Source organism: Lepidothrix coronata, unplaced genomic scaffold, assembly GCF_001604755.1.
Source record: "Lepidothrix coronata isolate B3197 unplaced genomic scaffold, Lepidothrix_coronata-1.0 Scaffold8, whole genome shotgun sequence".
In the NCBI taxonomy this organism is placed as follows: domain Eukaryota; kingdom Metazoa; phylum Chordata; class Aves; order Passeriformes; family Pipridae; genus Lepidothrix; species Lepidothrix coronata.
Genome location: NW_016690188.1, coordinates 11,477,896 through 11,505,391, shown reverse-complemented (window position 1 = coordinate 11,505,391; position 27,496 = coordinate 11,477,896). Strand labels below are relative to the sequence as shown.

The window sequence follows — 27,496 nt, the reverse complement described above, 5'->3', positions numbered from 1 at the left end:
TGCATGAAGCAATTGGCTATTGAATAAATCATACCTGGAAACAGAGATACTGCACCTGCAGGAAGTTTCTTTAAGGACTTTGTAGTGGATGCTGAAATCACAGGAAGTACAATACAAATGGATGCACTTGTTTTACGCTGTCAAAACCTTCAGAATGCTACCACAGAAACAGGAATCCAAGAAGTTTTCTGAGCTGCCTTTTTTAATTCTCAACAGCTCAGAACTCTTTACACATTCTCCTTGAACCTCTGTTTTTTTGCAGATACATGTAACAATTTAACTGTTTTTCTTCCATTAAAACTTCACAAAACAGCTCTACTACGCTCAAGCTGCTAAACACAATACATGTTTACATACAGCATTATTTACAACAGTTCACATTCACACACTCAAAATCACTTCAATCCACTTCAATACAATACACTCAAAACAAAATGGCTTAGTCTTCCAATCCATATCTGAAAATTCATCAAATACAGTGCTTCAGTAAAAGCTGCTGCAAAACAGAATGTGTGTGCAGAGTGCACCTATTGGGAAACTCAGATGTGGATTAATCTGCAAGAAGAAATCTTTGCTCCCTTCAAACCCACAACTGGATCCTGCAAAGTACTCTTCAGCAGCAGGAACACAGTGCATGCAGAGAGCTCTGCCAACATCAGCGAGGACATCCCTTCCAGGAGAGTAGGTGTGTGTAACAGACCATAGTGAACAAACACATTTAAAATTCCAGGAAAACACAGCTGTTCTCTATTAAGACTGGGGAGGAGAAGAGACTTGGCAACAATTGCTACACCAGACTTTCTAGTTTGGGAACGAAACAGTCTAGCTGCTAGCAGTGATAAATCACAGCAGGACTACAGGAGGCAACAATTGGTTCTTACCTTCACTTACTGGGACTCGCTCCTCTCTCTCTTTTGATTCTTCTCCTTTTGGTGCTTCAGCAAAAAGATCACTCTGATTATAGATGAAAATGCAAAGGGGGGGGAAGTGGTGAATTTGTTTTTTGTAGGGAAAAACAGATGCTGATTTTTCCATATTGAATATCCACTTCTAAGCCAAGATAGAAGAGGTAATCACCACTCCCTTCCCAAAAGGATGTCTGCAAATATAGACCTAAATCTAGGTACTCAAGTGTTAACTTGAGTGCATACTTTCAGAAAAGTTGCTGTCTTCTAACATTAATTTACACTGATTACCAGTCTGTTTGCTGAAGAGAAGGAATGACCTTTTATTTGCACATCTTCAAGGGCTTACACTAATTAATCTATAGCTGTTTAGGTCCTGATGACACCCTTCTGAGCTTTCGCCGCTCTACCGAGAGTAGTCTTAGTAATAAGTAACCAAGAGGTAACCAATGATAGCTTCATCTGGATTTGCACTGACACAAAGATGGCTTGCACTATCAGATTATTTTTCTTATTTTTTTTAAACTGTTGGCTGCCACTTTAAAAAAAAAAAGGGGGGCATTATATTTTTTCAATAAAGGTTGTGTTTGAGTGGAAAAGACTGCACAGAACTTCCTCCTTCCCTACAGACAATGCCCCTGTTTGGTGCTTCTTAGCTGTATTCTAGTAGATTGGCATTGTAAGTTTGAGGTACAGAAGGCCTCCTTCCAAATTTCAGTCTTATATCCTCCTTTGGTCAGAGGAACACCTGACTTGTGTTCTAGTTGCAATGAGGAACACAACAACCCCCAAAGGCAACAATCGGCTACTATTCTGGACTAACCTTGACTGTTACAAGTATCAACTGCATAACAAAATCAGAGGCAATCATTTCTTTTACACAGCTGTACTGTAAGATTCTTAAATCTCAAATAACCCTGACACTGGGTTTCTATCCCCTTTCACATGCACAAACAGTGGTAAAATAAGGTCAGAAATGCTCTTTGTGCCACTTCTTTATGAAGTCAGCTCTAGATAGCATAAGAGTAAGCTTAAAGTGAACTTCTCTTGCCATCACAAGTAACCCAGGAATCATACAATAACTAGATGAAAGAACACAGCATAACTGCAGTAGGAAACTTTTAACAGCACAGGAACAGAGAAACCCAGCAGCATCACTGTCCACATATGGTATGTGAAAAATAAAGTGTGAAGAGCATCATGTTCTCTTCCGTTCAAACTTCTCCCACAATCAGATAGAAAGAGAGAATTACAAAATTCAGTATTCTAACAGGCATTTTAATAGAAATCTGCTGATTTAAAACAACTGGATGGCATTTGGTTTACCTCCACAGATAAAAGTAAGGGGCTGATTAAGGTCTCCTGGAATTAGAACCTGTCTAATAAAGAGCTAGAACCACACTTGCGTCTCTCATCAGCACCACTGCAGAAGAGAAGACATTGTGCCAAGGGTAACATTAGTATCTAACTTATGTAGTTCTGTTTCCCCACTGGAAAGCTATACTATCCCACCAAACTTGAATATAACCAAGCAACAAAATGGAGTTTCTCCTCTCTGTCTTCCAGAGGTGGGAATTCGTGGGGGATATTTTGTTTTTAATAGGGCAACATTCAATTTCTATCATCTCCAGCATTCTCACCTCTTCATCATCAAAGAGACCTGTTCCACCACTGAAGAGGCCACCCCTTGAACCAAACGGTGTGAAGTCTTCATCAGTCAACTTAGGAGGCTTGAAGATGTCATCATCTTCGTCTAGAAAGTACAAGAGCCATGAGCTTTGGTAGGACTGACCAAAGTAAGGAAAGGGAATCAGAGACAACCAAAATAAAAATTGCTTTGGTTTCACTTGCCCTCTATTATAAATACAACACATACAGAGAAGCTGCTGAAGACAGATTGGGTTGTATGCGGTTGCTCCAGAAGGCCACATTTAAGGATGGACTCCCACTAAGTCTGTTTCTAGCCTTGTTTACATGCACATCACAACCCAGATTTGTTTACACACTCACCTTGACAGATGCTCACTGATACCCCACCCAGCTTCTAGAGTAGAGGCCACTATTTAAGTGGTGTCTTACAGTTCAGCCCACAATTCAAAAACAAGAGAGGATATCCTACCATCCGATGGAACTCTAACTTCCTTCTTCTCTTTTGGGGTTTTCCTTGTTTTGGTCTCAGATGACAGTGCTTTAAGAAGAAGGTTTCAAAGAAAAAATAGTCCATTTTTACTTATGGCCTGTGATCAATCCACGGCAAAAAGAACCTAAAAAAATAATCTAACCAAGCTGACTTCTATGTTTTGATATGAATCAGCCCAATGAAGCAATTGTTTGAAACACAGTTTCTAAAACTAGTATCTAAAAGTGTAATAGAATCATTCTGTCGGGCACTAGGGGTTCAACACAGTTGCCCACAGACAGACTAGTGTCACCTGAGATGTTGGAAAGCAAGACAGCATTCCAGATGGTACAGGTTCCACACCTTTGCAGAACCTTTGAACATTTCAAATGGCTCCAGATTGATTATTCCTTGATTCAGCTACCAAAACCAAAGTCAGAGTTTTATCCATAACATCACAAGGTTATGTCAATGAACAGAAGATTTCCCTGTAACTGAACGGGGTGAGTTTGTAGGTTTTATACTCTGGTATCCACAGACCGAGCTCTATTGTTTGAACAGTGCAAGAGCACACACACAAACACTGTTCTTTTCTGTCACACTCTCAAAATTAGTTCAACAGCAGGCTCATAAACACTTGGCAACTCAATTTCAGTCAGCTGTTCTCAATTGCTGATTTTCTGCGAGACTCAATACTTGAGAGGTCTCTCCCTTTGAAAGTGACACAAAAGTAAATGCGTTATTTAGTTTAAAATATCATGAAAAGCAGCAGTAAAGTATCCTCAAAGCCACAAAGAAAAAAACCAGCACACATCACAGGAAAACACCACTTTGAGAGGTTTTCCACTGCAGAGCTCACAAAAAGACTACCGTGATCAGTGGCTTCTACATACCTCCTTGAAACAGGGGAAGTACATGTGATCAAACATGCAGAGAGAAAATCAGATTGGAGAGAAAACCCTTCCAATAATATGTGTGTTTTGAGAGTGACCTGTCTGATCTGAAAGCAATGTTTCTTTCACTATATCTCAGTGAATCCAACCCTGTAAGTTATGGCCAAAAAGTTTCTTAGAACACAAAATAATGTCTTCAATTCGTCTTATTGGGCTTCTACCTAATACACGTTCAAATAACAGATCTGCATACCTTCACGTGCTCTTACCCAGAATCTCCAGTCCATCTCTCATGAGCCCCCCACTACCACATAAGCACTTAGGAAAACTTAAGAGTTAACTTACATGAACGTTCTTTATCCTGTTTGATTGCTACTTCTCCTTTGATTCGAGCTGCCAGCTCATCTGCAAATGATGTTGGCCTCTTCTTTTTCTGAGGAGTAGGGACAAATAACAGCATATTTCTCATATAAGATCCAGTTACCAACTTGATGCAATTGCAATTATAAATACTGTATTCTATAGCCTCACTTGTACAATATCTTGTCTAGACTTTGATTGAAGCCCTCAGAAGAAGCAATACAGCTTTCTGTTAAGAAAGTAATTAAGAGATGAGGAAAAAACCCTCAATTTCTAGTTCCTGATGATCACATTATTTTTAACATCATCTTATTTTGTAAGCAGGAGAAACAAGAAGCATTCAACTCACAAAAATGCAACAATTAATTTCTTAATGTTCTTTAAAGACAGCTTTGATGCCAACTTAGGGTGTAAGAGGGGGTAAAGCCTGAATAACACTAAAAGACCATTCAGGATTTTTAGAGGCCCTCTCTACAGGATCCCATCCCACATAACTGAGAGCTACCATTATAATCCATCTAAGGAGAGATTTTTCACATGGGAAATCAAATCTCTCAGTCCAGGGAGGCAACAAATACTCACAGGCTTTGTGCTTTCCTCTAAGTCTCCATCTTCATCTTCCTCTTTTTCAGAGTCAAAGAGATCACAGCCATCATAATCATCTTCATCACTCATCTGGACTGTCCTCTAAAAAACAGTAATACCCTGTTCTGTTCTACTGAAGCTGGCATACAAAACAAGCACAAAACTACATCTGCTTAGATAAAATAGTCAAATCAAACTTATTGAAATGAGGGAAACATACAGCCAGTTTGGGGTACTTCACAGCTTTTGAGCAGTAAGGAAGGAGTGCCTCTAGCTCCAAGCAAGTTGCTACATTCTCTAGTACACCCCTGTTCTTTGTCACCAAATGCTGCAACTGAGGACACAAAGGCTCTCCTCACAAGGAATGTACCACTACCACACACAAACTTAAGACCTACTATTTAGTCCTAACTCAGGAACACAGTGATCAGCTAGTAAAAAATTGTATTGCCTTGCACTAGGGTGGATACCAGAATGACAGACAATACATGCCCACATCTTGGTTTTAGTCACGTCAATAAGAGAATGAAAAAGATGAAGTGAACTGTGAGCTGGGCAAGGGCCAAGAAGTGAACTAAACAACCACCAACCCAAAGATACTTGCTCATCTTAAAATACATCAGGCATACAAAAGTCACCCTATAAAGGTCAGCTTAATGTAATATATGAGCGCTCTTGCAACACTGTTCTAGTAATACATACATCAAATAATGGTTGCTTTTTGCAACGTTGCTCTTTTGACATTAAATCATTTCAGATTGAGGATCTCCACATAAAAGTCTCTTGCAGTGGCACATGTAAACATGGGTATGATTCCTTCTCCTACAATCAATGACTAAATTCAGGCTTGAATTTTTTCGATCTAAACATTTCTTTTCCCTTTTTATTCATTATCCAAATGGACATACTTTTCAAATATTTAATACTGTTCAGATCTTTGATTTCATGCAATACCCAAACTGTGCTGTTCCTTACTTCCTTCATAACAAATTTAGAATTTTAATTATAGACCAAATCATCCCACTGAAGCCTAGTTTTCCTTGGGTAGATTCTCTGAATTCTCATGTTTCCCAAGTAATTCCTGAGGAAAGCACACATCAGGCAATGCCATCCCACATATTCTCTGTATCTAATGACAGCTTGCAAGCATGTCTTCAAGCTCAACCCAGGTTCATTTTCATAACATGACACATGTGGCCGGGACAACCTTCCCATAAGAAGTTATAAAAATGAGGCTTAACAAAGTTGTTAATTGTCTAGAGATCTCATCTCCTCTTTCTTGCATCCTCACTGTGTCACAAGCGTAAAGTCTTTCAGGTATGTACCAGAGTGTATAACCATACCGTCTTTTGGTCATCCTCACTAGGGTTTCCAAATTCATCATCAGATTCCTGTAACACAAGAAACACAAAGACAAGATTCACACACTACTTGGTCCAGTGGTTAGGAGAAAGGGCTCAGAAACTCCGAACTTGCTTAAGTTTGGACATTCAGATCTGCTCACTGTGACCTGATCAAGGAATTGTTCCCCCCACTACTGACCATCATTATGAACAGAGCTCTCTAGAAAATCATTAATTTAGCAAAGACAGCTCCATCTGACAGTGCATTGGAGTAACTCAAAAGGGATTTAACTTAAACTGAGCAAAGGCACCAAAAGCAAACACCTCAGGAAAAAGGGAGTGCTTCCATAGCACAGTTACAATGCAGAGACATCCCAGCCAAGGCAGGCAAAACATATCAGAAATTGATATTCCAATGCAACAGACTTATGTGGCAAAGCCTGGAGGTGGATTTCTTAAAGCTTTAAACTTGATCCTGTCAGTCTCCATCCCATTCTTTGTAACTGTAATTTACATCAGATTTGTTCTCCATAAATGCAATTCTTGATAAGAATCTGATTTGCTTCTCAAAATGAAATCAGACTGGAATAAAACACTTCAGTTTGAAGTATTCTACTTTAATAACAGCTAGAGCCAATATCACTTCTTTGCTCCTCTGAAAAGCTGCAGAGGAAACTACTGCATAAAAATAGTAACAGGAAGTACATTTATCACAACCAATGCAGGGAACAAACACTGAGCAATATTATCCTGAGACCTGACATCAAAAAGCAAGGTAGCTGATGGCCTTACATGGAAGGAAGGGCTCATGAATGCTGGTGCAAACTTACCTCTTCATCCTTCTCTTCACTGTCAATTACACTTCCACGATCACTGTCTACTGATCCTTCTAAATTAAATGAAAGCAAAAAAAGTTAAGATCAGAGAGAGAACGATGCGGCCACCAGACATATCAACAGCAACTTTAAAGACTTTGCGAAGAAAACTAAACTTCAGGTGGAAAAGAGCAGTTTGAAAGAGCTTCAAAGGCTGATGAAGTTTTAACACTTTGCATTTCTAATACACAGAACACAAGTAACTGAGAAGTTACTGCTTTGTATACCAGAAAAGTGGTTGTTACAGCATGATGCACATTTTTTCCCTAGTTACAGTGTGCATCTAAACTACTAAACTACTGCAAGAACACTACACAGGATAATGAAAACTATGAGTTAAAACAGACCAAAGTCTCAGATTAGGAACTACTTGCACAGAAATAAAAGGTCATGCCAGCACATACCTTCACTAGAGAGATCTCCAAGGCCAACATCATCCTGTTCCATAAATTGCTGAGAGCCAATCAAGTAAGGTAAAGGCCTGTCAATATAGAGATCCTAGAAAGAGACAACATCAGGTCTTTCTGACATCTCTGAACAGCTCTACATGGCTGACAAAAACAGAAGTCTTACACCCACACCCCTTGTTTTAACTCAAGGAAGTTACAAGCCTGTTTAAAGAGAGTCCCACCAGACATACACTTCAAGTCAACATGCAACTGGGTGGGACAGCTGAGGTTTATTCCATTTAACACTGTCAAAGCAAGGGGCCGCTTCTATTTGTGTAGTTCCAGCTTGCTTTCCTCAAGCCATCTAACAAAAGAATATTGTTGCAAAGACTTACAGGCATCAGTCTTACCCCAAATCCTGTACCTAGGATTCTTAATTACTGTGAGAGTAAAATCCACCCACGAAGATATGATTTGTACCTAAAAAGCATGACATTTCTATGTCCCACTCCCACACAGAATTGAGGCTTCTCCTTCCAAGTTCACTGTGTTAAACTACCTCTCTTTAGGATGCCATACCTTAATGTTAACCTAACAGCAAAACAAGGCTACACAAGGAACAGCTTGGCAAAGAGCACTCCTTCAGATGCAGTCATCAAACCCTCATTTTAGCTAATGAATATCAATTTTATACTAATGCAGTGATACTGCTGACAGAAGCAAAGATCAAATCCAACAAAGCAAAACACAAACCCATGCTTCCATTAAGAAGAGGTCTCTGTACCTTGGGCTCGAGTATCAGTTCCACCCTTTCATTACTTTCTTCTTCTTCTGAGTCAGAGTTGCCTGCTTTGATGTCTAGCTGTTCAAATGCACTGTCCAGAACTTGCAATCCATAATTCACTGCTTCCTGAATTTTGGGGATCAGATCAGCTTCTTTCTGTTCCCGAGTCTTTTCCTTTAGTAACAGAAAAAACACATTCTCATTGCATTTTACTCAAGACTCAATCTTACTGCAACACACACGCAAAATGCTAATTTCAAATTAGTATAATGAAAGCTTTCTCACTATACGTATTAGAAAGACCTTCGGAAGTTTCTTTTGCTTGATTTAATGCATCATTATCACTCCTAGAAACAGAGATGTTCTAAACATCCACACCAGCACAGTATTGTCATATTTGTGCTCCCAACCCATAAAGGGAACATTTATGGTATAATACACCTAGATTGTAAGAGATATATAAACCTCTCTAAGGTTTTATTCCTGGGAATTATTCCAGTCAGATTCTGCTTCCCCATTTCACTACCTGTGAATCCAGTAGGGTGGCTCAAGGCCTCAGTCTCTTGCTGAAAAAATATGCATAACCACTTGAAAAATCAATGCATAAGTCTTGTTTGCTAAACACAGTATTGAGCTTGGAGAGCCCATAACAGATCAGCACACACTGTTACTGTCAACTTTATGTCTGAATGACACACACTATCCAACAGAGAGACTTTAAGGAGAAAGAAAGAGTTCGGTTTGTAAGCTGTAAATGTACGCAAAGTAAGTTTGAAAATGAGAAGGGAGACAACAGCTGCAAACATACTGACAGCACTCTAGGCAGCGTTAACTACCTGCTCTGTTTTGTCTCCAACATCAGCTTTGGGAATAGGCTCTTCCACTTCTTCATCATATACTCTCTAAAAAGTAAAGGAAAATTAATTCATGTAAGAACAACATACTGCTGCAGGGGCTAAACCACGGGTACCACCAAGAAACACACTAATAATATGTAATTAACTACACATTAATTCATTACATGTTTAAAAAAAGAAGCCATGGATGATGTCAAGCACCTTCATAGCCTCCTTTATGCATTGAATTACTTTAGTTACCTGATGTCTTCAATCTCAATGCAACTGAAGTAATTCAAGTCTGCAAATGTCACTGCAGTAGTAGAAGACGAGTTGACCTTTTAACCCTGTACACAGATTAACTTGAATATGTTAAAAAAATGCACTCTTTTAACCCTCCCAACATAAAGGTATTCTAGACACCCTCAGAATTATTCAGATAACTTACAAACTGTCTACTTTCCTTTCATTCTTTAGCATTTACCCTTCTCCTGTACTTACAGAGAAGGTTCACAACATCCCTCAACCTTCAGTTTGTTCTGATGATCCCTCGCTCCTTTAGTACTTTTTTAGGACCAGCTACAAGGAGACAAAGGGGAATGAAAGATCTTCCTGGAAGCTGCAAACTTAAATCCAAATCTCAAACACAGGTGCAGTTATCCCCTGGGAAGAGATAGATCTCTCACTAACTAACCAGAAATGAAGACCTATTTCTGTGCACTTAATTTGGGAAGAAACAGCTTCAAACATACAAGACTTAAAACATTTCGTACAAACTGTTCTCAGCAGAATCATTATGCTGAACAGCCAAGTTAGGCAAAAAAGACACTGCAGCTCTGAAATAAACACTACTATCACAAAAAAAAATCCACAACAGAAATCTTTTCCTCTGCCACCATCTTTTCAATAACACCGTGGCTTCAGATGAGACACATATGGCCTGAAAACAGTGCTGATCAAAACAAAATGCCTGATAAAATCCACAGCAGTAAAAAAACTTTCCCAAATCTGAAATACTATTAAAGATCTATATCTTAAGGAGACACATGCTTCTAGTGATTCAAGGTTGTAACAGGCTTTCAAGTCTAGCTTCACCTTTCAAAATAGCAATATTTATAAAGTGGCAACATTAGCCAGAAAATATGGTCATCGCAGCCAAACATAAGGGACAACTGCCTGCAGCCCAACACCTTTAACACCAAATGCTTTTAGAGTAAAATAATACCACTAGGAAATTTACAGCATTGTATAACATTCTCATATTTAGACAGACAAGTACAGGCAAATGCTACATTCACAGAACTTGTGAAGATAAACCAAGACATTTCAGAGATCCCAGTTCATTCATAGTACTAAAAATGAAATCGTGATCTCCAGGTCACGTATAAACAAGGAAGGAAGGTACTTCAGAACATGCAAAAGGGAACCTACCAGTATTGGAGAGTGCATCACTCACAAAAGAATTAGGTCATCCTTTAACAGAAAGCAATTAAAAGTCACCTTATCCCTAAATTAGCATCAGACTTGCCAAAAAGTTAAATCCCTTCTCCACCTTTAAGAGACAACGCCAACGTTTGGAGTACAAGTTTGATGCTGTACTAGAACACACTCACATTCTCTATGAACTGCGTGTTGGACAACATAAGAAAGTCGTTGAAGACATTATGAAGGCGACAGTCTGTAGCTTTTGTTTCACTGATCAATCCATCCACTTGTTTTTTGATTTCATGAGTCCTGGAAATGGTTTGTTGTGAGAACTCTTGTAGAAAATGCAAAAGCTGTTGACAACAGAGGAAAGCAATAGTCAGCATGCAGCTCTTTTTCCTTTTGGCAGAACTGACCATACACTTCAACTGAGCATCAAAACAAACACGGTTTAGACTAAAGGACCCGCACACACACCCAGGATCGAGTCTCTCAGCCACTTCATTCTGCTTCTCCTTTGGGGCCAACTCCTCACTTTAGTTTCCCCGCCCGGACCGGAGGGTTAAAGCACCGGGAGAGCCGCCGGGCCCTGACCGGGGCCGCTCCTGCCGCGTTCCGGGGCCCCGGGGGTCCGCGGCCACGGCGCCCCTCCCGCGCTGGGCCACCCCCGAGCCCCGCGGCAGCACCGCCCCGCACACGGCCCCGAGTCCCGGGGAGGCCGCGGCCCGCGCACCCCTCCGGTGCCGGGCTCCGGCCCGGTGCCGGCCGCACCGCTCACCCCGGCGTCCGAGGCCAAGGACCAGCTCTGGCTGCCCTTACGGATCTCCTCCAGCGACCAGGGCCGCTCCCACACGGGCGCCGGCTCCGCCGCGTCCCCGTTCATCTGCGGGAGAAGGACAGTGAGCGCGGGGCCGCCCTCAGTGGCCCGCGCGCCCCCGGCCCGGCCCCGCGCTCACCGCGGCCTCGCGCCGCCGCCCGCGGTCAGCTGAGCGCGCTCACGTGACCCCGCCCCGCCCCGCCCCGCGCGCGCGGGAGGGCCGGCAGGGGGCGCGAGGCGGCGCGGGCGGGGCGATCCCACCCCATCCCACCCCATCCTTTAATTACTTTCCATATTCACTGAAATGTGGAATTAAATCCTTTGTTGATAATGCAAATTTCTCCTGGCACAGACCTGCATGCATTACAAAACATGAGATCTACGTGCTCTGTGTGTACTGATGCTGCAAAATGTACGGTCCTACCATCAGGCAGCTTCAGGTCCCGGGGGTCTTGCAGATTAGTTTCCATTAAAAAAACCAACATGACAGCTACATGGAACCTGAATGCTTCCTTAGGGAAAGTTTATTTGTGATACATACACCAGCTTCTGAGTAGAGAGGGCTACGAATGGCACAATCAAAATCTGCTTTCTATTAGTCCCATCCTAAACATTACAAGAAGGGTTCAAAAAAAAAAAAGGCATTTCAGTCCTAAAATTCCTTTTAGAAAGGAATTTAGACAGGTTCCTTTTAAAGGTTAGAGAGAAGATGACAGCAAGGAAAATCACTGGCTCTTCCCCTCAGAACTTTACAAGTGATGATGTGATGTAAAGGTATCAAAAATCATGTATGTCATTGGGGACTAACCTGCAGATGAAGAACCAGAATATGTAAGACTGCACAGGGCTTAACTCTCTGATATCCATGGTTACAGGCATGCCTTAGCCCAGTGGCATCACTTGCTGCTTGTACCTGGCCATGAGATCTCTGTTCAACTTCCATAGCAGGGCAGAGTGCTGTTGGAATCAGACTGGGGGACAAGTTCTTTCCTGTGTGGCTGTAAGGACAGAAGTTACAGCAGACGGGTGTACCTTGTAATCCAGCCAGCCCCATGCAACTACTCAGCCTGATATATTTGAAGCAGTGTGAAATGAGCCAGAGGTCTTTTGGCAGGACTCTGAAAGGCTGCAGTGAAAGTGCAGGGTCAGACAAGCAGGTTACTGGGAGATCCCTGTGGATCACAGAGGTGGGACAGAGTACAGGACACAAAGGGTTTGAAGAAAATACACAAAAGACAGCTTTGAGAAGCACAGCACATGCTGCAGTTGCTGCGCTCTTCTGCCCACCAGTTTCTGAAGAGCTAACAGCATAATGGGATGCTATAGTTATGAAGATATGGTGAAAGAGGAGGCAGACCTTTATAGATCTCTTCCTCATTCCACTTCAGCCTATTTTCTGCAATGTTGCTCCATGATGCAAAAAGCTGCTGACTATCCTGAAGCTGCTTGTTAGCTCCACTTAAAAATTTACTCCCAGAGATTGCTGCCAGACCATAAATCCTCTGGTTCAGGTGAGCCAACACTGAAAACTGGGGACTATACTGTTGAAAGTTTGTTGCTCTAGTGGGAAAATTTGCCTACATGCTGACTTGACATCAGTTATATGCCTCAAATTACATCTTACTCTGGGATTTCCCTACAGAGTTGGGGATACAGACACAAAAATCTGTGATTTTACCTCCTCAATGTAGTAATGAAATTAGCAGAGTTGGACCGAGCAGTGGAGTCCAATCCTGGCACACTTAGGGATTCTGTGCTATAGCAATCTGGATGATTTTCTCCTGGCTTGGGTCACTAAGCTTCCTTCCTGTGAAACCAAGGCAAAAGTAGTGGGAGGGGTACTACAAACAGTTGGAATTATCCAGATCAAAGAGCACACTAGTACTCCTTAATCCACCAATTTAAACATAGGTTGAGTTAGCCTCAAATACTGCTCTTTATGTCCAACATCTGCAAACATTATACCAAGAAGCAATTGCAAAGCAAAGCAGGAGGTTCAGTATCTATGCTCTTGCACAAGCTGACACCTATTTTTTCCCATGGACTTGACCCCCAGTGGGTACCTACAATTTTTTCCATATGTCCATAGGACTGCGCAGAAATTTTAGCAGCTACAGAATGGCTGTAGGAGGCTAAAAGCAAGGTGATGCAACTTTGAAATTAATTTGAAGGCCAGTATTGCACACCTGTTATGTATGATCCCAGCTAACTGTCTCTTCAGAACCTCTGCAGAGCTGAAAGCAAACATTTTTCTTTGGAGTGGATCCTGACTGCTCTCAAACCAAGGAGTCGATTGTTTTGTCCAGAAAATATCCCTATAAACAACATGGCTAGCTTTATGCTAGGCCATATGCAACTGTATTAAAGAACACACACACACAGATTATGACATAACAGGAAATGCTCTGCATTCATACAGGATTATTAAGGGGATCTGATTTTTCTCCTTTACTTATTTTTTAAACTGTTTTTGTGAAGTGGTTACTAAATTCCCATTAGCTTTTGTCCATGAGGAAATTATAGCATACATTGAACAAGAAATTAGAGTCTCGATGTGACACAGAATATATATATTTAAATATGTTTCCCTCTTCTTGATATTCTGAGTCATGATATGCCATATAGCTAGCCTGGGTAATTTTTTTTCCATGTGGATAAAAGTTTTGGCAGATGTACTGCTTAAACAGCCACACAGCACTTGGTTAAACACACAAATATTTACAAAGTAAAAAATTAAAGAATACCACAGCCAGCTTTCCCAATAGCTAACAGAAAGTAAATATGTTTTTACAACTTTAGAACAGGATGCAAACAAAAGAGAAAGTCAAAATACAATTAAAAGTTAAACTTCTGCATCACATGGGAGAGAACCCCAACACAATTTGTGCATTGTTCTTCATTTTCCCTGCCACTCCTCGTTCTCATGCATGGGTTGTGTTGTATGGCTTGGTACAGATACAGAGAGATGTGTTGTTCAAGCCCTGCAATTACCAGAACTCCCCAGTCTCCAAGAGGTAGTCCCAGCACCTGCATTATCTGCAGGCTGCTAAAGGTCTTGGGGTTGACAAGCAAAGTCAGGGCTTGAAGATGCCTCAGACTTTGGCACACAGTGCAGAAAGGAGTGTCTATAGCTAGAAATAAGTACATATTTGCTGTCACTGGACCAGCACAGGAGCCTGAAGCCCCCAGACATACTTCCCTTCCTGCTTGGTGTTCTTTGCTGGTTAATGCATTGACAGAACACATCACTTGCCTATTAGTGTATTTATTCATTTCAGGGAATTCAAAATCAGCTTTACTATAAATAATTGATTATAAACCAAGGGTCAGAAATAAGCACACTATGATTACCCATGTCACCTAAAAAGACCTTGTTGTAGTGAGTCAAATGACTTACTGCAATAAGCTGTGCAAGTAGGAAAAAAATAACCAGGCTGATAAATTCCGTTCAGGTAATTAGAAATCCTAGGAAAAACAAAATCCACAGCAAAACTGGTAATCCTCTAAAGGAACTTGGACTTGGACACACATGGTTTCCCTCATGTGGATTTGATCCTTCTTTGATCCAAAAAGTTCATCTCTGATGGTAAAATCATGGGTTTGGAGAACAGCCACTACCCTGGAGTTCCCTTGGTGAGGTGTAGGAATATTCCTGTGTGAGGAATGGGGGAAGCTGACTTTTGTGTTCCGTCTCTAGGTTCTGCGTTCTTCTACAGTCAGGTAATAAGCTCTAAAACTTGAAATCTCTGACACACTTAAGGAAGTCAGCCAAAGCCATGCATCAAGTCAGCATCAGAATGAAAAAATAAAAAAAGTTCCTGAATCACAGTTCCATGGTTTTCTACTTTAGCAAAACTTTGAAACATGAAACTCACAGGACTAATGAAATAGTGCTACCCTCCCCCTTTTGTCAACAGTCAAGAAATTAAACTTCTCATATCAATTGTTGTATCATAGTTGATAAAGCAACATAGAGCCAGGATGACTGTGAATTTATGTTCCAGGTTAGATCCAGCAAAGCCTTTCACCAGGTGAGTTCTTGAGAACAAGGAGTGGCTCCACTGGAGATAATGGGCTTAAGGATGTACACAAGTGGTTTGCTTCATCCAAGCCCTAAGATCTATTTTGAAGGCTGCAGAAGTTAATTGGAGTTTTACAGCTTTCCTCAGAAGGCTTTAAGCCTATTTAAACTAAAGATTGTACTTCCAACATTCAGGAGGTTTAGTTATCTATGTGACTTATGTGCAAATATTTACCTGCATGATAAATAAATTCTATGGAACCAGGAGTGAACTTAGCAAAAAACTTATTCTCTCATCAATTATTAATCCTCCATGAGGACACCAGCTCTCTGGCTGTTCAGGATCTGAAAGGGAAAGCTTTTTTGATGGAAAGTAAGAACACTGAATCACAGAATGGTTTGGGTTGAAGGTGACCTTAAAGATCATATAGTTCCACCCCCACCTCTGCCATGGGCAGGGACACCTTCTACTAGACCAGGTTGCTCAAAGCCCCATCCAGCATGGCCTTGAACACTTCCAGGGATGGGGCATCCACAACTTCTCTGGGCAACTTATTCCAGCATCTCACCACCCTCACAGTAAAGAATTTCTTCATAATATCTGTCCTAAATCTGCCCTCTTTCAGTTTAGAACCGTTACCCCTCAACCTAGCACTGCTCTCCCCACCTTTCCTGTAGTCCCCCATTAAGTACTGGAAGGCTGCTATAATGTCTCTTCAGGGTCTTCTCTTCTTTACTTGCTGCAGGTTGACTACTGCTGGAGATTATAAATCAGTCCTGATACACAGAAATGGTCTTTCCTGACTACAACAGTGAAAATCTAGCCTAGCAGATTACAGTATGGTGTTTCTCTCCAAGAACATTATTCTAAACTCTTACTTATACTCCAGAGTTACTTAACAGTATTGAATTTAAATTAGTTTTTAAACCAGGGCAAAAACATTTAGTTGCACTTGAAATGAATCTCTGTAGCAGTTTAGCTGAGAGGGAATTTATTTAAACTACTGTTATTAAACTGCTCGTTAAACCTAATGCTTGGTGTAAATCACCATAAAGTTTACCTTTAAAATAAAATAAGAACACTCACTAGGTTTTACATCAATTTAACTGGAGGGTTTTTAAATAGCCTGGAAGTGAAACCAGATGGATGAGGCTTTTCTTTCTTTCTCCAGCTCTGAAAATATACTCAGTGAATGGCCTGGTAACAGTAGATTACCTTAAACAGCAAGTTGCTGGCAGGTCATGAAACAACATTTTGGGGACAACACGAGGGTAAATAAACGGCATCATTTTCCATCACCACAAAACCACCTGCCCTTTAGAAGGTCCTAGAAAGGTACTTCTAACCAATAAAAAAGTAATACTATAATAGCTGGACAGGATAACCTTTTCAGAGATTTGTCCAGGTGTCAACACTTCAGAGGAAAGTCTTCCTGAGAAGTTAAAAGAGACCAGACATGTTTAGCAGCATTCAGCTGGAAAACTAGGAAATTTCTAAGTATGAAATTCTTACAGTTGTCCTAGCAACAAAGCCTTAAAAATGTTATCTGCTTTTTAGTAGTCTTGCATTCAGAAAAGGCAGATCTTCAACACTGTTTTCATAATCCAGCTATCAGCTTCATAGGAATATTGAAAATTATCAGAAATGGCAGAGCTGATCACAAGGATAACACACTTTTCATGGGAGAGCTTGTCATGCAGTTTTGTCTCTCCTCATGCTACATAACAACTGGTGACAAGCAAATTAGTGCAGTGCTATGGAAGCACTCACTCTTGGAAAAAAAGTGTGTTAAAAAAGGAACTCACTGAAGACATAGCCAGATCTAAGACTTCAAGAAGGGACTAAATTCTTTTAGAGCAAGATCTGCGTATCCTGAGGTAGGCGGTTCAAAGGCACACAGGAGCATCAGCTGAGCAGCAGACAATCCACAGCACAGCTGGCAGAGCTCCAGCATCTTTGTCAAGAAATCACTGGCAGAAGAACAAGGTGTTCTGCCTAACAAGCACTTTGAAAGCAAAACCAATCTTGCTTTGAGGTCTCTATCAAAAAACCACAAAAAGACTGGCATAAAATTTCCTGTCAAGCCCAGAGTGACCTGGTGTTAGCAAAGCCCATGCACATGGTAGGTAAAAGGAAGGGAACTGTTTTTACAGTGGTGCAAGACATAGGTTGGTGCACATCAACTACAGTTTCTCTACATTTGTATGAAAGCCTTATATCATGAGATCTGGGAGAAAATATACAATCACTGCCGATAGAGTTTCCAAACAATGCTTAATATGACAAATAAGGACTAAGTCTTAATAGTGAAATAAACTGTTCTTACTTAATTCATGCTTTAGATACAATTTTTAAAAAAATTTTGGAGGAATTTTTTAAAACTCTGTAAAGCATAAAATTTGTACTAACAACAGCACCCCTGAGAAGAATTTAGGGATGGAAAGCAAATGTTTTCTATCTAAAACAATATGGTGCTTAAGACAGAGGATGAGATGCTTGGATATATATATACAGGAAATGTCTTTCATAGTATCCGAGGTCATTTCCACAACACTTACAAGCTTTTACACTTCGTTCTATATTTAGATTTTAAATGAGATACTGTGAGGTGTGAGGCTGTTCAGAAATGGGTTGCAAGAATGAAAGGAAATCTGTGCTACAGAACTGAAGACAAAAACTGCTGTGCTCCCCTGAGAAAGGTTGTAAGCTGACTTGAAACACTGTAAACAGACACAAGAAGAAGACTTTTATGATAAAGTGCAATAATCTAGTATGCCAGAAGCAAAGGATGAGAACGGATATTTATTGAATTTTTTCAATGAAAACATGAATATCATGAAATGTAAGTTTTACAATATAATGATTATATCAGAAAAAAATAAAACAGGTGTATAGTCTGAAAACTGAATGCTTAGTAACTTTTCATTAATTATGGATTTCTTACTAAAGGATTATCAAACCTCAACAGACTTCAACTTCAGCATTTCCTTTAGGGAGGTAATGGAATTACATTGTGATGCATTTAGATTTATTTTGCTGAATTCTTTGGGTTGAATTGTTATTAGTACTCAGCAATACATAGTGCATAGGAAAAAAGGAATGACAACTTTTCTTGCCACCATTCCAAAGCATATAACTGTATTTAGTTTACTCAAAAAAAGAAAAAAAAAAAGAGCCCTAAATGATTTAAGTTGTAGTACAGCCAAATTTTCTTGGATTTCTGTGTTCAAAGTTTCTAAGCTTTCAAATCATGTGCTAAATTTCCCGTAGCAGATGACAAGTGCCCCACAGGGATAACTTTCAAATTGTTTGGAAGCATCTGCAACAAGTATTTTTTAAATATAAGTAGGGCCACAGTCTGGTATTTCTTTCTGAAAAGATGTTGCAGGAGCAATAAAAAGCAGAGTACTTGATTAGCACTCTGAAATTTATAATTTCTTGTGAAAGTTTTGCACACATAAAAGTGATCATATACTCTATCACGGTTATTCAACTCAAAGCCTGAATACTGCCACAGGAGTAACAGCAGGCTTTTGATTAGAGAGGAAATTCTTACTTTGGTTGAGGAGAAAGAGAAATGTAATGTGATCCAGCTTTGATTAAGGTCTCAGTGTTAAGTGGCTTTAATACTGGTAATGGCCAAGTACCTTCGGTTGGTTATCTTTCAGTGCACACTGCAGCATTAAGCGTGAGTTTGCAAACATCCAGCAAAAGCTCCTGTTGCTACTGACACCTAGTTCACTACTCTCAGCATATTCCAGCCCACTGATAGCAGAAACTATGTAGCATGCACTCCTGCCACAGCTAAAAGTCACCTAGCCATATAATACTGCCTACAGCTTAGCTATCAATACTTGTGTTTCATCAGAAAGGCATTTTTTCTAATAATAATGCTTCCAAGAAATGCAAAGTTCTAGACTCAGCATTTTACTTAGGTCAGTGTTCTACAAAATCAAATACTTTCTCATTGCCAGCTGGCAAAGTTTCAGTGATTTCTTCAGATATTTCAACATAACTGCATTTTAAAAAGAGCAGGTTCTTTTTGCCCCATCTAGACTTGAACTGCACAACATAAAGGCACCAAAAATTATTCGCTCTCTGATTCTACATTAAGCCCTTCAGATTTCTTCTGGAGACTTGGAACTCTTTGGAAGCCAAGGTTCCACAATGGTAAGTCTAAGGTTTAGATTTTTCAAGGGGATACAGATAGATATTTGCTTTAAAACTGCAAAAGAAGAATATTTAAGGGAATAAATTATGTACATATTTTAACTGTGGACATATTGTATTTAAAAACTGCAGGATGCAAAGGAAGTAAGACACCTTTGGGAAGATTACTGCGAATTTTTTTCTTTGTATTTGAATTCTTTGCAAGAAACTGTACAGATTAGTCTTTCACTTGCTGTTATCCTGTCCTCAGAAACGGTTGTGAAATCATTCAGAATTTTGTAAACATTTAGGACCATGCTTTTAAAACCTATCAATGTGAAAGTCTAAAATAGAGTGGCTTTATAATGAAAGAAATGTATATTTTGTCTGCATATCCTGTCTGCTCTTTTCTTTTGATCTCTCAGGTTGTGTGCTGTTTCAGCTCTTCAAGCCTCCAAACGTGTTTGCAGAATCTGAATCAAGTTAGGTCGAGCTAAATAGGTAGACAAAGCTTCTGGCCTAGTTTTCCTCTAATTTGTGCTCACGTAATCCCTGAAGGTACAGACATCAATTACTACCTTTGATGAGAATCTCAGGAATGGCATAAGTTCTAGAGAAGAAGCAGTACTTTCTATGAGACATGCTGATTCATAAATAGGGAAGAAATGATCATCTGCTTCTTTCTCTGCTTAAGCTTTACTGCTAGATTTCTGCTACTTATCTGACATATCCTTTGGCTGCAGCATGAAGTCAGTTCAGACAATGACTGAACAGCACAGACTTCCCCCTGTATCTCTGATATCCTAGATTCAGTGGAAGTTCCAGAACGTTGATCTTTAGAGAGAGGAGCATGCCCAAGCTCATCTGACTGGCATTTCTAAGAACAGCATGACAAGGACAAACGTTGGAACAAACAAGGGATAAAACATTCACAGAAGACAGCACAGCAAAAGAAGCATTTTAGAATTTGCAACAAAGACATGAGGGACATGCCTTGGCACTGTATGTGCTGTTGCAAACTGCTGAACCAGTGTGGAGGAAAGCCATCCCCAAACTCCAGCTGGATGTCTAATGTACAGCAAACAGCATCCCAAGCATGTTGAGATAGATCCTGTGTGGAAAGCCACAATTCCCTGCCCTCCCAAAGCCCAGGGCAGCTGCACAACACAGAGAACCCCACAGATTCATGCCAAATGCACAGGGAGCCTCAACAGAGACCAGCTGCAATGTTTCATCCTACAGCTTCATGGAACAGGAGCTGCTTAGACATTTTCCTATGGCCAGGCACCACAGAATAGCACAGTTGAAGAGTTTAAGTTTTTCTTCTTAACTTCTCTCGTTCTGGGGGTGGTGCTCAGCATGGCAACTGCCTCTGTTGTAGCCTAAAGCCTCAGGAACTACCAATCACAGAACCGCTGTGGAAATTCAATATTATATCCTTCCCAGACCACTCCATAAATCCTCCTCCTCCCTTTCACTACATCAGAAATGTCATTCAGCCCCATAAGAAAGCAGCACATCAAGGATTAAAATACCAAGTTTTTTCCACAGCAGCAGGAGTTTTACCTTGGCTCACCATCTGCCTAAGGTTCAGGACCTTTAAGTGTCTTTTGGCATTTGTGATTCAAGCAACCCAAGGCAGAAAGCAGAGGTGCCTAAACCCAATGCTTCTCCCTGCTATTTTAAACTCCATTTTCAAGCAGCCACAGCCTCTGAAGTTCAGAATAGTAACTTGGAAAGATCTACTCATGTTAAAATCCTTTCATGTTAGCCTGCCAGTGCTATCAAGAAAATCTATGTAACTTCCTCCATTGTTTCTCAGTCTTTGGCCATTCCTAAACTTTTGCCTTAAGTTATCCAGCTGGAGCAAGCCATCAAAATAATCCTGTGCTCTCTCATATTCCTCCAGTCCCTCTGTCAGAATAACCATTATTACAAAGTTATGCAGGCTTTTTCAAAAGAAGTGCTGGTTGTTCAGCAGGTCCCAGAGGACATATCTGAAGAACTCTTACAGATGTTTAGCTGTTGCCAGCAGTAGTCAAAAGGAAGTATGGCCTGTGAAGAGTCCAAACCTGTGTATGCATGGTTTAACAAGATGGCTCAGGTGAAGCTGAGCACAATGTACCACACTCAGATATTGTCCTAAGACACCAATTTGTATCTCTCTTCTCTACCCAGCCACCTATTTCAAAAAACCTACGTCATAGCATTTTGTATGTTCCCAAGTACAGGAAAAAGTAAGCAATGCAGTGAAATACCTGGAGTGTCATTTTCCACTACTTTCATGTACACATAAGGTTATTTGTAATTTTGGTTCAGGTTCAGTGACAGCTTTTGAAAACAGAGATAATCAACGTGGAATTAAAGTCATACCATGGGCTCTGTGTTTCTTTTACAGAAAAGCTTTCTGGCTTTCCTTGTTGCAATGGGCATCATCGTGGCCCTGGGTGATGCATACTGCTTTAGTAAACGTTACAAGCCAGGGAAGGCTGACAAAGGTAAGAGCAGACAAGATCCTCTCACTTGATTGCTCTGTAGTAGCTTGGCTCTGTGTGGAGCTTCCAGGACGGGCTCAAAACACAAGGGAGGAGGCAGATTTCAGAAAAACACAAATAGGAGGTTTCAGCACCGAGGTGACAAAAGTAGGGGTAAAACAAAGTCTCACCCTGGACTGAGCGTGGCTGCAGCAATATTATTGCTATTGGTGATAGGTTGCTATTGCTATTGCAGCATCTGGAGCCGATGCAGCAGTTGAGAGTAGATCTGAATAAAATGTGGTGCCAGGTGGCAGACCTGGCTGTTTGGTTGCTCACTTTCATCCCAGATCTGTCACACGGAAACCCTCTTTAATGAGTAAAGAAGAAAAGAATTCACAGCCTCCAAATAATTAGGCTAATAACACAGAGAACAAAATTACTTCTAATTTAATAATGCCGAGAAAAAAATTTTCAGAAAACTTCAAATAATTTTTAAACTTTGCAGCCTTTAGGTGGAGGCTTAAAGAACATGTTCTGTTTTGCTGCTGTCTTCTGCAGGCTGTATGCTGAATGGAAAACTGTACCCCCTTGGACACATTGAGAGGACAGAAGATTGCCACAGATGCGACTGCAGCCGAACTGAAATGAGGTGTTGTTCAATGTAAGTTTGAACTTCTGGGTACCATCACTGCCCATAGGACAACCACAGCTTTCCATTTGCTGGGGATAAGGACACAAGAGAGCCTTTTGTCCCTCAGGTCACAGAGCAAGTGAAAGCCACTTAGAGCTCTTGACCATTTGGATCCTTAGCTGTGTTTGCCTTGGCTCACTTTCTGATGACTAGGAGTGGACACAGAGCCTTCCAGGCACATCCAGGTGGTGCTTGCCTTGAATTTTCTAGGAACTTGTGAACCTCTCTGCCACTGCAGCTAAATCTTTCCTTAGCTGAGAAAGGGAGGGTAGGAAAGAATTACTTTCACAAACGACTTCAGCAAAATTCCTCTAAAGGGCTTATGATGATCCTAATCCCTTTCCGGAGGTGCTTGTCTCCAGTGAAAATGCTGACCCTAGAATGACAAGGCTCTGCTCTGAAGTCTCTCTCCAACGTTCTCCTTTCCTCTCATCCTGCCTTCTCAAAGGGCCAGAATGGCTTGATAACGATCTTTGCCTTTGTTTAGGTGACAATCGGTCTATCAGGAAACAGCTACCCCCTTCTAAGCAAATTGGAAATAATGGAAACTTAATGGAACAAAGAGGAAACATGCCAAGCCCATGCTTATGTCAGACTGTAGAGTGCAGTGCTAGAAATCCCCATGCTAGTGCTGACCATCCTGGTACATGTTCACAGTGCAGTGCAGCAAGGCATCATTTGAGGCCCTGGAAGCTGCAGCTGGGTTGCACTCAAGGGAGCTCAGCTGGTCTAAGGCACAGTTTCAGAGATGTCTCACTCAGCAATAGTTCAAGCCATAATCAATGAAGTATTGAAACTTCTGTTGCTGGCAAGCTAACATTTGCTTTCTCTTTGCCAATGACAGATTTTCTACTCCTGTTGCTTATGACGAAGAGAACTGTGAAGTCATTTTCAATGAAGAAAGTTGTGACTATGATGTGGTGCAGAAGAACGACCCCTCAAAGGAGTGCTCTCGAGTTGCACGTGTGGGCTAAAACATGGGCTAACACCTGCTCCAAACCTCTGCACTGTGGAATTGCTCCCCTTCCTACACATGCTTTGCCATCACAGAGAAGTACAATGACATGGGAAATCTACTTATTCTAATTCAGCATATAAGATGCATAATCACATACAATGTCTCCTTTCTGTAATATTTGCATGGGTGTCGCTGAGCTCTTTTGACTACAATAAATCCAGATGAAACATCCATCAATGCTTCATATTGATGTTTCTCTTTCTGCAGTGACATGGGGCAGTGTCACTTTCTTTGAGAAAGGGATGCCTTTGCCTCACTACTCTGACATGCTGTGCACTGGTACCCTGGCACAAGCCAGGTTCTGACAGGTTCTGTTCTAGCCAGGTGTCAAAATCCATTCTCATTTGGAAGGGATGCACTGACTGGGACATGTTGTACAAGGGATCCTACTCAGGGCACATGGAACACACCTGAAGTGCTGTAGGAGTTTTAGAAACTCTTTCTGTGCTGCTAAGACTTCTGATCCCTGGAAAAGCAGTGAGGATGTGATCCAAGGAACATCATCCTTTTCCTCCCAATTTTTTTCTTCATTTTCATCAATGTCGTCGCCCATGTGCTTCCTCATGGCAGCAGAGCCTGAGGCACTAATAAAAGGCAGATGCCTTCTGTCCCTTCAGTGTAAGAATTCCCTACATTCCCTGGGGAGTGAAGTCCAGCTTCAAAACCACATCTCCCACCTGGCAATAGGTAATATAAGTCTGCCCACATACAAGACGCCAGACAACAATACCCTGCAAAATGCTGCTTCTACATGGGCTCTTTGCTTGAAAAATGGGTAGTAAAAAACCCACATCAATCTGCAGTTATTTGTTCTATAGTTTGGAAAGAAAACTGCCTTGCAAAACAAGTGGACTGTTTAATGAAGCTCCATGATCACGACAAGTCTGTTGTGTTGTAAAAGTATGAGGTTACACAGAGCTCAGTGTTCCCAGGGCAGGGATCCTGGTCAGCATCAAGCTGAATATGAGTCAGCAGTGCCCTGGCAGCCAGGAGGGCCAACCCTGTCCTGGAGGGCATCAGGCAAAGCATCGTCAGCTGGTCAAGGGAGGGGATTGTCCTGCTCTGCTCTACACTGGGGCGTCCTCACCTTGAATATTGTGGCAGTGTTGGGCACCACAATATTAAAAAGACATTAAGCTCTTAGAGAGCATCCACAGGAGGGCAATGAAGATGGTGAAGGCCTTGAAGGGAAGCTGTATGAGGAGCGGCTGAACTTGGTCTGTTCAGCCTGAAGAAGAGACTGAGGAGAGACCTCATTGCAGTTACAACTTCCTTGTGAGGGGAAGAGGAGGGGTAGGCACTGATCTCTTCTCTGTGGTGACCAGTGGCAGGACCCAAGGGAATGGCCTGAAGTTGTGTCAGAGGAGGTTTAAGTTGGATATTAGAAAAAGGTTCTTCAACCGGGGGGTTGTTGGGTGCTGGAATAGGCTCTCCAGGGAAGTGGTCACAGCACCAAGCCTGGCAGAGTTCAAGAAGAATTTGGATGATACTCTTGGGCACATGGTGTGATTCTTGGGGATGGTCCTGTGCAGGGCTAAGCATTGGACTCCATGATCCTTGTGGGTTTCTTCCAACTTGGTATATTCTTTGATTCCGTTTTTATGTGAAACGAGACAAAAACTTGTTGAATTTCAGTAACTTCCTCAGAAATCCCAATAGGACCTCTCCAAACCAGAAATACTTTTGTGCTTTATTTGCTTCGTAAGACACCAGAGAATAAGATTATGCCATTTTTATATCCATCCCTGCAGGAAACAACAGACAGGCCATACAGGAGCTCCTTAGAAACAATACATTATTGTCATAGTAAGTCCAAATTTCAGATTCTTAGGATTTTATAGAACTCAGATTCAATCAGTGACATATATAGGATCAGAGAGTCATGGCAATATCACACATGTATTTAAGCTGCAACCTATTTCACATTTTAAGGACTTACAAAAACAACATGCTAGCTGTCATTTTGTGAAAAACATTACATGAAGTCTGTTACATTTCATACCCTTTCAGGTGGTGATTCCTGTTTGCTTTCTCAAAGAGGGGGAAAGTAATTCTCCTAGCACAGGTTTGTTCTTGGTATCTGATAAATTACTTTCAAGAAGTTGTCCAAGACATTGTAGGGCTTTTACAGCAAGGTTTCCTGGGCTTACTTCTTCACACCACTACATAATGCACACTGTTATTATGAACTAAACAGCCCAAGTGCCATTCTGGTGAGAACTGTCAGAGATACAAGTCACAACAGATCTTTTGGTGTCCTGTTCTAGTTGCTGCCCATCTTGAACATACAGGAAGGGTGTAAGACAAGAAACGGGAGGAAGAAGGATTTTATACATTACAGTGGAAAACAGCAGAGAAGAAAAAAAGATCCCAACACTCAAGATATCCCTTGGATTTGGCTGAAGGATTCTGTAGCTGCTCTCCCTAGCCCATTCTGTTCTGAGTTCACGTGAAAATAATATCCAACCACTGCATTTTATCTTCATGGAATCAGTGACTAACAAGTTTAGAAAATGGAAACAAGCTCATGCTCTCTAAATAGAGCTGAAATACAGCGTAGGTGGGGTATACATAAAATTAACTGAGCTTCCCCAAATACAAGCCCAGAGGATGCTGAACTAAGTAACTGACTGTTTATTTTGTGCATGCATGTGCAGCTTGTGTTAAAGATGAAAGACCAGATAAGACCAGACGAAAGACCACCTGGAGGACCAAAGGCAAACTTCCAATGCCAGTGCAGCCACAGCAAGGTCCACCACTGCACCACCTAAATTCCACAAAGCCAGAGGCACCAGTGAAAAGAACTACAGCAATGCACCCACCTGCCACCCTTCCTATAGCTAACTCCTGAAGTCACAGCTCCACAAGAAGACTTTAGTTTATCATAGATTTATGGTCTTCATTTGTTTAATCTGCTGCAGAGTCAAGATGACAAGCTGTGTTTGGAATCACTCTGTTTTTTCATTTGAGGAATAAACTTTTCTGTCATTTTTTGGTTCACTGAAGATTTCTAAGATTTTTATTACTGTATGACTTGAGTTGAAAGTTAGAAGTGCAGGTAAGATTGCAGTTCCCCTAAGCTGAGATATCTTTTTGGTTAAATCTGTCATTCCTGTTCATTTTGTTTCACTGGTATAGTATCTGTGGCCATCTCCCTCAGATCTACTCACACCTCAGAGATGGAGGTCTCCTCCTTGCAAATACGGCCAGCATTTGTTGTTGGCTCTTTAGATCATCTTGTCTGTCTCTATGTTCCTTGCTTATCACTGATCCTTCATCCTGGGATCATGACCTGACAGGATTTTCCAGGCTAGCTGAGAAATTATCACACACTTTAAAAATGCATTTGCACCGAGATGAAAAATTGTTTCTTATTCCATTGAAATTGCATTGAATTAAAACTGAAATTTGACTCATGGATGGGGACTTTGCTACACATGGAAGGAGACAGATCTGTTAAGATCAGAAGAGAAATGATATTGTCTCCAGCTTGAGCCTCCCATCTTGAATTGAGACCTCAACTCGAATTTTTGCTATGCCATCTGTTACCTGAGGCAAGTCACTCACACCGCCTTGCTATAAAATTAATATGATTCTTTGCTAATTCCTATGCCTTGAGAGACCTGAGGGCATAATAGGCTTTGAAGTTTGTGGACACGTGTACCTCAGAGTTAACAAAAACGTCCCCACCAAGATAAAGCTTCTTTCTCCACCTTTACAAGATGTTTCTGTGTCAACAGTGCACTGTATATTTTAGTGTTGTTTGCTGTGCCTTTCCTTAACACAGTTGTCCTTTCTCATACACGAA

The 27,496-nt window shown here is 41.1% G+C and overlaps 2 protein-coding genes and 1 long non-coding RNA gene across 9 annotated transcripts in view; 2 read left to right on the top strand and 1 right to left on the bottom strand.

Moving 5' to 3' along the window:
• FAM21C (family with sequence similarity 21 member C) overlaps positions 1 to 11,521 on the bottom strand; it is a 34,175-nt gene extending 22,654 nt beyond the window's left edge. For 3 of the 7 annotated variants that reach the window (XM_017804021.1, XM_017804022.1, XM_017804018.1), the window contains exons 1-13: positions 11,293 to 11,397; positions 10,703 to 10,867; positions 9,090 to 9,155; positions 8,254 to 8,427; positions 7,485 to 7,578; positions 7,036 to 7,094; positions 6,206 to 6,253; positions 4,860 to 4,964; positions 4,263 to 4,350; positions 3,025 to 3,093; positions 2,546 to 2,658; positions 882 to 954; positions 35 to 91 (exon numbers count right to left, since the gene is read on the bottom strand). In XM_017804021.1, the coding sequence (XP_017659510.1) occupies positions 35 to 91; positions 882 to 954; positions 2,546 to 2,658; positions 3,025 to 3,093; positions 4,263 to 4,350; positions 4,860 to 4,964; positions 6,206 to 6,253; positions 7,036 to 7,094; positions 7,485 to 7,578; positions 8,254 to 8,427; positions 9,090 to 9,155; positions 10,703 to 10,867; positions 11,293 to 11,397 (1,216 nt within the window). Of the gene's footprint in view, positions 1 to 34; positions 92 to 881; positions 955 to 2,545; positions 2,659 to 3,024; positions 3,094 to 4,262; positions 4,351 to 4,859; positions 4,965 to 6,205; positions 6,254 to 7,035; positions 7,095 to 7,484; positions 7,579 to 8,253; positions 8,428 to 9,089; positions 9,156 to 9,590; positions 9,598 to 10,520; positions 10,640 to 10,702; positions 10,868 to 11,292; positions 11,398 to 11,470 lie in introns of those variants that run through there. The other 4 variants (XM_017804019.1, XM_017804020.1, XM_017804024.1 and 1 more) reach the window with 4 other exon arrangements.
• A 925-nt stretch (positions 11,522 to 12,446) lies between these two features.
• On the top strand, positions 12,447 to 18,525 carry LOC108510141. Its single transcript, XR_001878750.1, has 3 exons — positions 12,447 to 12,842; positions 15,029 to 15,145; positions 17,940 to 18,525. It is a non-coding gene; the product is annotated as an uncharacterized LOC108510141 (long non-coding RNA).
• An 863-nt stretch (positions 18,526 to 19,388) lies between these two features.
• On the top strand, positions 19,389 to 23,866 carry LOC108492172 (beta-microseminoprotein-like). Its single transcript, XM_017804201.1, has 4 exons — positions 19,389 to 19,523; positions 21,901 to 22,000; positions 22,538 to 22,640; positions 23,515 to 23,866. Exons 1-4 carry the CDS (start codon positions 19,521 to 19,523, stop codon positions 23,642 to 23,644), a joined length of 336 nt encoding a protein of 111 aa, XP_017659690.1. The 5' UTR covers positions 19,389 to 19,520; the 3' UTR covers positions 23,645 to 23,866.
• The last annotated feature ends 3,630 nt before the right edge of the window (positions 23,867 to 27,496 follow it).

What these genes read in the sequence shown, in the direction of transcription:
- LOC108492172 (XM_017804201.1), top strand. An exon ending in GCCAGGGAAGGCTGACAAAG is followed by an intron (nt 22,001 to 22,537) that starts GTAAGAGCAGAC and finishes TGTCTTCTGCAG; the next exon opens with GCTGTATGCTGAATGGAAAA. An exon ending in GAAATGAGGTGTTGTTCAAT is followed by an intron (nt 22,641 to 23,514) that starts GTAAGTTTGAAC and finishes TGCCAATGACAG; the next exon opens with ATTTTCTACTCCTGTTGCTT.